Source organism: Silurus aristotelis (genome assembly GCF_946808225.1).
Source record: "Silurus aristotelis genome assembly, chromosome: 16".
In the NCBI taxonomy this organism is placed as follows: Eukaryota; Metazoa; Chordata; class Actinopteri; order Siluriformes; family Siluridae; genus Silurus; species Silurus aristotelis.
The window spans coordinates 9735793-9748747 of NC_139589.1; the positions used below are offsets into that span (position 1 = coordinate 9735793).

Genomic DNA, 12955 nt, shown 5'->3' on the forward strand with positions numbered 1-12955 from the left:
ATCATTCAAACAAGTTCATCGTTTTTTCTCTCAAAAATGCATTATTGCACCACTGCTCATGATGTCATGTATTCTGTAGAAATCTTTGTCTTTGCTCATGTCAATCACAGCAGCATGCAATTATCTACAATGGGACAGTCAGGTTCCTCAGAATGCACAGATTCTTAAAAGAAGAATGAGAAAATGCTGAGATATCTATGATTTGATCTTGCTTCTGTGCTGGAAGTCATGAAAGCACTGAAGAAAAAACATGCAGGATTGCAGTATGACTGGATGAGGAAACTTTTATCCAATGGCATACTTGCTCTAATGATTACTGTGCATGTAACACCTTTTTTTTTTAAATGTTTGGGTTAGGTTAGACTATTCTTGGACAAAGCATGCTAAAGTCCTCAACACCTGATACCTGATGAAGGAGTGGTTTGGGAGTGGATCGGTTTTGTCTGATGTCATTACTGTCTTCTGTCTTTTCGCCACTCAGGCATGTGCAGGCTTTAACTTGTATCTGTTTGTCATAGTCAGTTCACTCCCATCTTGAAGTTCGTGACATTCTGGGCTGCATTTTGTATTCTGAATTTTAAATATGTGATGAAGGAAACAGTTCGAGTACTTTTCAGGACTTTTGTGGATACCGTTCTAATCTTTATTTAAAAAGGCGAAGACAGGATGACGACTGACCAGGAGCTCTATGTCAAGGTAAATCTACATGTGAACTCTTTTCTGTTGCAAAGGTTTGGATTTGCTGTGTGATCATTTCTAACAAACTACAGTAGTAAAACTCTTCACATGCTCACGTTTTGACATTAGGCTTTCTTCAACTATGTTTCTCTTTTGCACAAATCCTAAAGACTAAAATTCTAGAAAAGTTCTTGTTCGATTATTTTAAGCAAATCCAAACATACAGTATATTATCCCTTCCTTGGAGAACTATTAGGTCTAGTATTATTTAAAACGTATAAGCTTTTAAAAATTATAAAACACACTATACGAATGGCAAGTATTGCACAACAGCCCTGAAGACAGTGACAAGGTAGGTTTGTGATTAGAGAAGCAACTACAAAGCTAAAGAGATATACAGCTCACATACAAGAAGCGTTCTTAGGAAACTAAAAAAAAAAACGTACAAATGAAGTGTTAATATCTATTTTATGTGTCAATGCATTATGGTGTGTGTCAATGTTCCTCATTCTCATATTTATTCAGACAAGTAAGTTTTGTACCATACAATTTAATGACGTGGTAAAAGAATGATTTATAGATACTGTATTTTTTTTTTATCCTGTTATATGCAATTTAAATTGTACGTTTGAATATTGTAAAGAATTATGAATAGAATTTCTGGGCTGAATTTGTCATGCAAACACCGCAATGGTGTTGGTATGAATACTTCTCTCTATCAGAGTAAAAAAAAAACATATTGTTAATTGTTATTGCATAGCTTAATAGTGACCCCATTAATCAAAGGTATCAATGAATCAAAGCAAACATAATTATTTCTTGATCCCATCCAAAAAAAAATACAAATAAATTGTACCCCAAGCCCTAAAAACCCCCACAAAACAATACAACCATTGTATTTAAAGAAATTGAACACTAATTTGACACATAATGCAGGTGATTTTGCTAAAATCAATGTTGACTGCCATTATAAGCTCTGTTTTGAATGCAATCAAACTTTACTACATAATATAATAAAATACATACCATATGCTGGTGAAAATACTAATAAAAATCATTTGGGGCCATGACTTAGAATTATACTACACAGAAACCATTTAGTATTGAAAGAGAATCAAATGGTAAACAGGTAATTGTGTTTTAAATAGGTTAAAGTGTATTGTAACCTAAACACAAGTGCGCATATATGGGGTTTTATGGTGCCCATTATATATATATATATATATATATATATATATATATATATATATATATATATATATATATATATATATATATATATATATATATGTATGGTGTATATAAACATCTTTCTTGGATTATATCATAACTAGCCTAGATACAATTTCCTTTTTTATTAATTTTTTATTATTTTATTTTACAATGTATTAGCATTTCACAATTTTATATAAATGATTGTAAGAACTTACATACGTACACACACACACACACACACACACACACACACACACACACACACACACACATATATATATATATATACACTCACACACACGCGCGCACACACACACACACACACATATATATTTATGTATGAAGTTCTTACAATTAATCAATTATATAAAATTGTGTGTATATATAAATATAAATAATATATATAAATAAATATCTGGGAGAGAGAGAGAGAGAGAGAGAGAGAGAGAGAGAGAGAGAGAGAGAGAGAGACTATTACTATTACAACGAACTGATTTACATATTAATATATAAACATAGAGTTCTTCAGTGAATAAATTATATGAAATTGTTAAAAACTCGTAAATTGTATCTAGGCTAGTTATGGCAAATGGTAAAACTGAGATATTTATAATTTGTGCGTTTAACACAATTCACGTTTCTTTTTTCACTGAACGAGTTTAAGTAAAACTTCAGTTTTACATGTGAAGTGTGATTTCATAACCTGATGATGTCATAATGTTGCTTCTACTGATTGGTTGGAAATGGGGCTCTGCTGCGCGCTGATTGGTCAGCAGGAGGCGCAATAGAATCGGTCAGGTAGACTCTCAGCCTTGTGGAGTCTAAGGATACAGTAAAGGAACACACACCTATATAGAGTTTTTGTCAATTTATTTTATTGTAACCGGTTTCTCTTGGTAATTCTGGGAGTTTGGTGATAGTACCTGCTGAGTTTGTTCCATTGTGGATAGAAAAGTTCTGTAGGAAAGACAAAACTCCGACTTATCCACTGTGAAGTCTAAATGGGAAGAGCCACCTGCTTGGAAGAGTCGAGTGTCAGCGGGAGACACTAAACCCAAGCGCCGTCCTCGAGATCTGACTGGATCTCTATCTAAAATCACCACGTCGGGACTTTTTTAGGACAACCAGGAGCGCGTAGGGACAAGAAATAGTGACGGGACATGTCTTATAGGGATTCTACTCTTTAATGGAAACGTTTTCAACACGGAAGGATACATAAAATACAAGCGCATGTTGTAACAGAACCGTAAAACATGTCAGTGAACGAACTGTACACCAAGGTGAGTGTCGTGTCTGCTTTTTCTTTCTTCACTTTTCCTTTTTAGAAATGTCTGCATTTGGAAACTTTATCATTGCTATCTTAGAGAAATTGCGACTGCACTTGTTACAGCTGCCTTTTTTATTTTCAGCAGTACAAACTATCCATAATAAAGTGTTGAAAAAAGATTTTAATAGTTTATTAATTCGGTGTGTAAGACGCAGTGTGGTTACATGTTTTACACGGTTAAAAAAAAATAAATAAATAAAAAAGGTTTTCCATAAACACTTCCGTAAAAATCATAGTCATTCCAGTAGGGACGCTGTGGACAGGTGCACAGGTGATGATGTTACTCTGGAGCTAGTTTCGGTGTGGTGCACGCGCAGTCGCCTGCACACGCACACGCACGCGCCTGCACATACACATGCACACGCTCATACACATGTAAACACTCATACACATGCATACGCGCATACACACGCACATTTATATGCACTTATACAAATGTTAACACTTATACACACATGTAAACACTCATACACCTGCTCATACACATGTAAACACTCACACATGCACATGCTTATACACATGTAAACATTCATACACATGCATACGCGCATACACACGCTCATACACATTTATATGCACTCATACACATGTAAGCACTCTTACACATGCACACGTGCATACACACGCACATTTATATGCACTTATACAAATGTAAACACTTATACACATGCTCATACACATGTAAACACTTATACACATGCTCTTACTCATGGAAAACACTCATACACATGCTCATACACATGTAAACACTCATACACATGTAAACACATACACAGGATCATGCACATGCTCATACACGTGTATGCACTCATACACATGCTCTTACACATGTATACGCACTTATACACATACACACGATCATGCACATGCTCATACACGTGTTTGCACTAATACACATACGATCATGCACATGCTCATACACCTGTATATGCACTAATACACATACACACGATCATGCACATGCTCATACACATGTATATGCACTCACACATGTACACGCTTAAACACGCTCGTGCATGCTCACACACACGCTCATACATGTGCACGCTCATTCTAATACACATGTACACGCACATTCACATGCACACTCACATATCCTGAGTCATGGTGCAATCAATATGAACGAACAACCGTATTTCATAAACCGATGGTTTCCTCCACTGAGTTCTTAAGCGATCGCAGAACCACACTAATTTATAATATATGAACAAATGTTGGTGGACACCTGAGCATAAGATTGGCATGTGTTTTTTGAACATCCCTTTTCACATTCAGTCCCAATTTGCTGTTATAATCACCTCCAGTGTTCTGGAAAGATGTTCTAGATTTGAGAGTGTGCTTGTGATTTGTGGAGATTCATTCAGTAATAAGGTTTTTACTAAAAGGAAGTCCCTTAGAATTAATTGGAAGTCCCTTTGAATTAATTGTATTTTATGATGCACAAATGAAGACCAGCCGAGTTTGTAAAATAGATAATAATGACGATAAATAATTAAACAGGACACAGAGGAGCAGGCAAACAGGTGGTATAGGCCCAGGAGGGGGGCGGAGCTAAACACAGGTGTGTGTTGTGCAGGTGCTTGGGATGCCCATATAAAGTCATGTTCAGTGTAGACTACATCGTGTCTCATTGACCTGCTACTGGATAACAGTGTCCCATTAAATCATAATATCCATAATATCATAATGAAATTTATATTTAGAGTTTTCAGATCTGATACATTTTTGTTGAAGGTTCTAGATTTCTGGCTGTGGGTAAAATGCTTGCATATTATGTGAACATCCAGATGTTGGGTAAAAGATGCCATTTTCTGATTCCTGTGCTTCTGTTTCCTTAATCACGGCACCGAATAATTGACACTTTTTTTTTATTGTTTAATAGTCACTCCAAATTTTCATATTATTAAAATATAATTGTTAAAAAAACCTTTTCCAGTAATGAACAACAGCAGGTGGACACGTGACCATTAGATTTGTATGTGCTTTTAAAATATCCACATTTATCCGCACATTGTTTCCTGCTATAATATCCCTCGGCTTCGAAGGATGACTTTCCACCAGATTTCCGAGTGTGATTGTGGAGATTTGTGCGGTTATTCAGCCACAAGGGTGTTAATGAAGTCAGGCACTGATGTAGGGTGAGGAGGCCTGAGGTGCAGTCAATCTTCCAATTCATCCCAAAGGTCAGAGCTCTTTAGCAGGCCACTCAAGATCTTTTCCACTTCAGCCCATGTAAACCATATTTTTCTGGAGCTGTTCCATGCTGGACCAAGTTTGGGTCTCCTAGTTCAAGTGAAGGGGAAAGTTAATGTTAGTTCATCTAAAGACATCTTTTACAAAAGTGTTTACAAAATTTTTGTCCAAAAAGTGCATGTCTGCTTATTACAAATACAAAATATTGTACATTTCAGGTTGCTTTAACATATCGGACGTCTTATGAAACATTCAGAAAAATCAATTTCGACAGCTCCTTTTTGCTCATATGACAGGACCCGGAAAATGTATTAATCTATTTGTTCCTCCATTCATATATACATTTATTCAAAATGGTTGTTTTTTCACCAAACAGACTTTTATTTTCTGACTTGAAATAAACAAGTGCAGCTTGTGACGATAGCAACATCGAAATGATCAAACTTTGCGCAATTACAGCAGCGATGGATGTTTGTATCTAAATGTCACTACAGTCATTTGTAGGTAGCTTTTACTAAACCAAGGAAAGAACTGAGAATGTTAAACACAAGTGTTCCTCAGCGTGGTTTTGGTGTCTTCTGGCATAAAACTCCAAACACAATGTACCCAATTTGTTGTCTTCTAAACAGCAATGACAGCTACACACTGTCAGAGGAAAACTCTATCCGCTCTCTACCGCATAAAATAAGCTCACATACACCCATGAATCGTTAGTGTTCCTGCGATTGAGAGTGGAGAGAGAGATGTTTGTCGTCTCGTCAGCTTCTCTGACTCCCGGCCACAGATGCAACCGGAATCATCAAGATTTCGAACTTGCGATCTCTTAGAAGCCTGTTCTTTTTTTGTTGTTTTCCCTCTGTCTCATTCTCACTCTTGCTAGTTAGGGTTTAATGTCATGAAAGGTTATTACCTTCTTTTTCCTCTCTCTCTCTCTCTCTCTCTCTCTCTCTCTCTCTCTCTCTCTCTCTCTCGCTACCTGACAAAATGTCCTCTGTGTTTATGATGTGGTTATAAAGAAGTTTGGATTAATTTCTACCTGCGTTTATCACACAAACCCAGCCTCTTTGATGATCTCTCTTTTTTTTTTGCCAAATAATAAAAAAAAGCTCATAATCTCTATTTCTGCTGCGTTGTCTGCTGATCCAGTTCTTATTTGCTGATTAATTAGTTTTCTCATAATCTACGCTAATCCACAGGATCCTGAAATTCGCCTCTGACCAGCTGGTTATCAGCAGCAGGTGAAGGTTATAGATGGGATTTAAACCTAATACCTTCTAGTCTTTATGGTGGAAGCTAAAAGGAACAGTCGGGGCAGAAATGGAGACTTTATTTTCTTTTTCACCATATTAATGTAGCTGATAGACCCTGTAATGCTGGAACAATTCTACTGTTGCTAACAAGTAATGAACGCTTGTAGCTAGCAGTTAACCAGTTTTGTGACCTGATCTGAACCGCCTTTCTACATGATTGCATGTTATATACCAGAGTTTAGAGAAATAGGAATATAATGGTGCAGTGGTGGTGAAGTTCACCAATCACCAATCCTACACCGAAGTCAAAGTACAAATCCTCTAAATATATATAACTCCAGCAAAGGGTGTTAAAAGTAAGAGTATGCTATGAAAGCTATATTTTAATAATGAATTACATTTTTATGAGCTTAATATATTTTTACGGAGAGAATTTTTCATTGTTGTAAACACACACACACACACACACACACACACACACACACACACACACACACACACACACACACACAGATGCTGTTGCATTACATTTTCTTTTCCCTTGTACTAGAAGACCCAGTCCTGTTCCAGCATGGATTTTGTGAAAATGTCATTTATTGTGGTTTAAGTCTGTTTCTTTACCACAGAGGTTAATGAGATATAACTATAGACCCTTTAAAGACGCTTTTATAACTAAAGGCCCTTTTGATAAGTCAAAACCTCATCCTTTTGTGGAAGCATTGAATCTGCAGAACAGACGGCTTTGTTGGGGGGAGAGAGAAAGGGGGAGGCAGAGGAAGAAAAAAAAGCAAACTACCTCCTGAGCGGGAAAAAAAACGACCCCCGATGAACAGCCTGGGGCAGATAAACGAATAGGTCTGAGGGGAGTGGAGATCAGAGGAAGGCGTGTGTGTGTGTGTGTGTGTGTGTGTGTGTGTGTGTGTGTGTGTGTGTGTGTGTGTGTCTTTTCCCCTCCCCAACCCCGGCTACAGTTACCACACTCACCTCAGGCCCCACCATCCAGGCCCCCAGACACTATTCCCAAAACACCACACTCGATTTAACGCTGCACTTTCAAACAGCACTGAATTAAATCCTTCCACACTCAAGAAGATCTAATAATCACAAGTGTTTTGTCTTTTCATGACGTAAATCCAGCATGATCAAGTCCTCGCTTACTGAGGCTGAAGTTCTTCATCTGAAAACGAGCCAAAAACACGAACATGGAAATATTTCCATTGATCTGTTATTTTGGGAATAACAGGAGGTGTGGGAATTCCTTGAATGAATGCTTCAGCAAATCCTGCGTCAGCGTTGCACCACGGGGACTGGAAATACGCTTAAGGTGCTTGAAGCCGAGTTGTTGTGCAGGAACTGCAGGAAAATGCCTTAGTTATTGTTTATAGACTGTGCAGTATGTCAGGAATATAACACTTTTGTTTCTGACATGCTGGGAGAGGAAACTAATTAACAACAGGGTGATGTGAGGAAAAAAATTAATGATCACACTTTGTGGCCCACCATTTCACAAGCGGTTCCAAATATTCCTCCTGAAGACCAAGTGGAAAACCTGAAAGCACCCGAAGTCGTACACTATAGGACATGTAGTGTAATGTTCATGAAATAGAAAAAAAACTAATAAAAATATAACTGGCAACACTTTAAGAATAGAAATAAAAATTTATAATGTAATAAATGATAAATATAAATAATAAATAATTGTATTAAAATAAAAATTCCAATATAATTTACAATAAAATAAAAAAATAGAATGGGTTGGAGTGGAAGATCTTAATTGGCCTGCTCTAGAGCTTTGACCTTAACCCTATTAAACACCTTTGGGAAGAATTGGAACGCTGACTGCAAACTAGATCAGTGCCTGACTTGACTAAAACCTTTGTGGCTGAATGAACACAAACCTCCACAAACACACTCCAAAATCTAATGGAATACCCTCGCAGAAGAGTGGAAGTTATGATCCCCGCAAAAGGGAATTGTGGACCACAAAATGGTCAGGTTTCCACAAACTTTTGTCTATAGAATGTATATAAAAAAAATGGAATTTTGACTCTACCTATCAGTTCAGGTAATGAGTAGTGCAGTGAGGGGAATAAATAAATATTTGACATAATTTTCCGGTAAATAAATTGCTCCTCATGCCTTTAAGAAAATCGTGTACCTCGGCGTTCATTGACCCGAGACGTTCTAGAATCCATTACAAATGGTGAAAGGTCACGTCCTGTGAAGGTCAGAGTACATTCAACGAGGAGCTACAGATGGGAATTAGTGCACAAGCAGCACTTCCGTGTCAGGGCGCTTATACCGAGTTTCACCAGCAAGGTATTCCTGGGTAGAGAGACACACCCTGGCTCTTTCAACATGACGTTATCGTGGTTCACGCTGTGCTGGGTGGGGCCCGAGGAGTATTTAGTGTCCGTCGCATTCCCAACCGACAGCACAGATCTTCAAACACAAAAAACAACCCCTACCACCTTCTCCTCATCTAATAGTATTCCAGACTCTATTTAGAAACCAGGACATGACTATGACAAAAATATTTTGATAGTAAGATTACCAGCTGGTATCCGAACACAGCAGCAGCAGTTCACAGACAATAAAACCCCCACAAAAGACCAGTAAAACAAGTTTGCATGCCATCAACTGCTTTTCTTCTACTTTATTTATGATACAAGTCACCATGTTTTGTTGCGAATTCACAATAGCGTTTTTTTTTTTGTTTTTCCACAAAAGCAAATAAGTTATTTAAAGCTACGGTGCGTTTCGGTTTGCGTCAATAGAGAGAAACTCCTCTCGAATGCGATGTCCACTGAAGGACTAGTTAGTGATGCTGGGAGTCATCTGATTATTTTTTCCCATCAATATGTGGTTCTTCCCCAAACTGTTACCACAACATTGGAAGCACACAATTGGATAGGATGTCTTTGATGCCTTCCCTTGAACAAGGAGACCCAAAACCTGTTCCAGCATGGCAGTGATCTTGAGCACATATCTCATTAAGATATGGGCTGGAATGAAAGGTCTTTCATGGCCTGCTTTAGAGCTCTGACCACATCTTTTTAGATGACTTTACTAACACTTAAGTGACTGAATGAGTGCAAATCTCAACACTCCAGAATCAAATGGAACTTCTTCCCAGAAGAGTGGAGGTTATTATAATAGCGAACAGGGGAAAAGTCAAGTTTATTTCTATAGCGCTTTTCACAACGGACATTGTCTCAAAGCAGCTTATAGAATTTAAGTGTTAAGGTGAGCAATATGTGTTTATCCCTGTTGAGCAGCCGTGGCGACTGTGGCGAGGAAAAACTCCCTTAGATGTTATGAGGAAAAAACCCTGAGAGAAACCAGACCTAAAAGGGGAACCCATCCTCATTTAGGTGATATCAAGAGTGTGATTATAGTCTTTAAAACAATACAAAACACCGGAGTGCGGGAACTAACATGAATGTACGATTATAAGTAAATGTCTTTTCTACAGTCTTATACAGTCACAATAAATGTGGAATGGACATACAGATTCAAAAAGGAAAAATCTCATGGTCAGGTGTCCACAAATGATTGTCCATATATTTTTAACCTTGTGTCCTACAGCTTTAATATGAATTCTAGGCATGCACTGATATTTATACTGAAATATATCTCTATAGAAAATCCCAGTAATACAATAGAAATCGAATTATAAGGTCACAGACTGAGAACACCATCAGTCTAAAAACTTTGTTAGGAGGGAATATGGACAGAAACGGTCATGTAAGTTTTCCTGAAGGAGATAAGGCTTTAGTCATTGTTTGAATATCGCCAGTGAAACTTTGTTCCATCAGCTAGGTTCTAGAACAGAGAAGAGTCTTCAAGCATGTCTTCCTTGTACCTTGAGAGATGGTGGAAGCAGTCGAGCAGGTCAGAGGTTACAGGATAAGAGCGGTGTTGCTTAGATTTTGGCTTTGATATCAGTTTCTGCTGAAACTACATTAAATATGCAATGAAAGGTTTGCCTCAAAACTTACAAAAGGTTTCTAGTGTGATTTCCTCACACACTGAAAGTCAAACTTTAAGCAAAAGTAATGACACTGTACACTGTACCTTTACTTGAGTACAATATCACTCCAGTTAAAGTCCTCCTGAGCAGCATATATACTTTGGGGTTTACAGTTGTGACCTTGCAACAAGTTCTCATGGTGCACATTTAGATCTTCAGCATTTGGCAGATGGTCTTATCCAGAGCAACTTACTGTATAGTGATCTCGTGTATATCTGAGCAGTTGAGTGTTTTGCTCAAGGGTCAGCAGTGGCAGCCTGGATTTAAACTCTCGACCTTCCAATTCAAAGTCCAACACGCTACCACTGAGCTCACACTTCCCTATAACACAGTTTATACAGTATATTCACTCAAACGTAGAGCGGAACAGCATGTTCGCTGATTACAAAGTAAAATATTACTCCTACAGTAATAAAGTCCAGATACTAGTACATGTAAAACAGACCAGTAAAAGAGATGGTTCAGGCAAGATACAACTTATAATAATACATTTATTTGTTTATAAGCGCTTTACATGACACACTCAAGGACACCTTAAATACAAAAAAACAACAACTATACAACCAAATACAATGTGAGTAATATGCCTGCCTGAAAAGATGCGTTTTCAAACGAGGAAATGAATTCCACAGGTATGAGGGAGCGTAGCTTAAAGCCCGAGATCCCATAGATGCCAAACATATACGAGGACGAAGAACTAAAGTCTAGTCATTAGAACTACATAGTAGCGAAATGTCAAGTGTTTTTCCTAACAAAAACACGTATAGCCAGATGAAGTATGAGCTAGAAATGTATGTCTCCTGAACTTTTGGGAAAATGATAAATTTAATTCATTTTTGAATTAAGCTGTAACAAAATGTAAATAAAGTAAAGCGCTGTGAATACTTTCCGGATGCACCGTATGGCTGGAAATGTCAGGAATCCCAATGCGTTTGTCCCTAAAGTGTGTGTGTGTGTGTGTGTGTGTGTGTGTGTGTGTGTGTGTGTGTGTGTGTGTGTGTGTGAGAGAGGGAGAAATAGTATTACCTGCTTTACTATGATACTTAAGTAGTGCAATGATATAGAACTGTGATCAAACTGACTAGAACTTCCTGTGCTTTCACTTGTTTGATTGTACACTTTCCAGCCAAACAAAATAGAGCGTTCAGACAACCCATTTAGTTCCAGTTCACTCTATCGGTTGGACAAGAACCATTCCAAAAGTGCTGATGTTCGGAACATTTCTCTGCATCGAGTACAATTTAAAATCACGTTGAAACCGTTATTACATGTACATCAAGCTGCCAGTCAGTGTGTATTTCTACTCCACCGAACAAAAATCAACAAATATTTCACCTGTGTCATGAAAAGCGACCTTTATACGGACGGTCCTCGGGTTACGATGGTCCGACTTTACGTTTTTTTCGATCTTAAGATAGCGATAAGGCAACTGTTTTAAAATAAAATAAATTTTAATAAAGCCACTGCTACGTTCATATATAGCGTCTAGTTTATACATTACCGTAGTGTAAATCGCTTTGTTTTGCTGAATTACGCAGTTATTTATTGAATTATTACCAAGCTGCAGTATAATACCCCATACTGATCATTCTTTAAGACTCTAGGTCATGCTAGGCCATGTCTCGATTATTATTTTCAAGTTACGGTGGTGTCCCCAGAACGCATCTCCGTCGTAACTTTGGGGACTAGCTATTTATAGTTTAGTGCTAGAACTGTTATAAAAGCTTAGAAAAATTAATATTCAGCACAGTAGTAGTGTGAATGTATGTGAAAGTGAGTAAATAGTGTAAAATTGGGTGCGACAGAAAAGTTTGCTGAGGCGTGTATTATTTTTTTTTTTTATTTGTATTCTTTTTTTTGACTACTGATTTTAAAGATCAGATTGAGTTCTGGTTAAACAGCTCTGGTTAAAGATGATGTCGTCTGCATTTGTTTATGCTGGTTGTGTGTACGCTTTTTAACCACAAAGGAATTTTTTTGGAATGTCAGCAAATGTATTTATTTATGTTATACAAAAGGTGAAACCAAGGTCACCCTTTGCGCGGTTATCGACTTAAAATCGGACGCGAGATATTTAAATCATCCGTTTCGATGCTTTTATTTTGACGCTGTCGTTCAGCTAATCGGTTGTGAGACAGCCGTTTGTTTATTCGACACGTTAAATGTGCCGAATGTAGCACTAGAACACAGGTCACACTTCTGAATGAGGCTGTTTTATTTTTTCACTCCAAATCAAGAGTGTAAAACCCTATAAAGGCT

The 12955-nt window shown here is 37.6% G+C and overlaps 1 protein-coding gene across 2 annotated transcripts in view; it reads left to right on the plus strand.

The window, feature by feature from the left end:
* Positions 1-374: 374 nt before the first annotated feature.
* myo5b (myosin VB) overlaps positions 375-12955 on the plus strand; it is a 62842-nt gene continuing 50261 nt past the window's right edge. The window contains exon 1 of one of the 2 annotated variants that reach the window (XM_083564822.1): positions 375-696. In XM_083564822.1, the coding sequence (XP_083420948.1) occupies positions 667-696 (30 nt within the window). In that variant the 5' untranslated portion in view covers positions 375-666. Of the gene's footprint in view, positions 697-2548; positions 3174-12955 lie in introns of those variants that run through there. The other variant, XM_083564823.1, reaches the window with a different exon arrangement.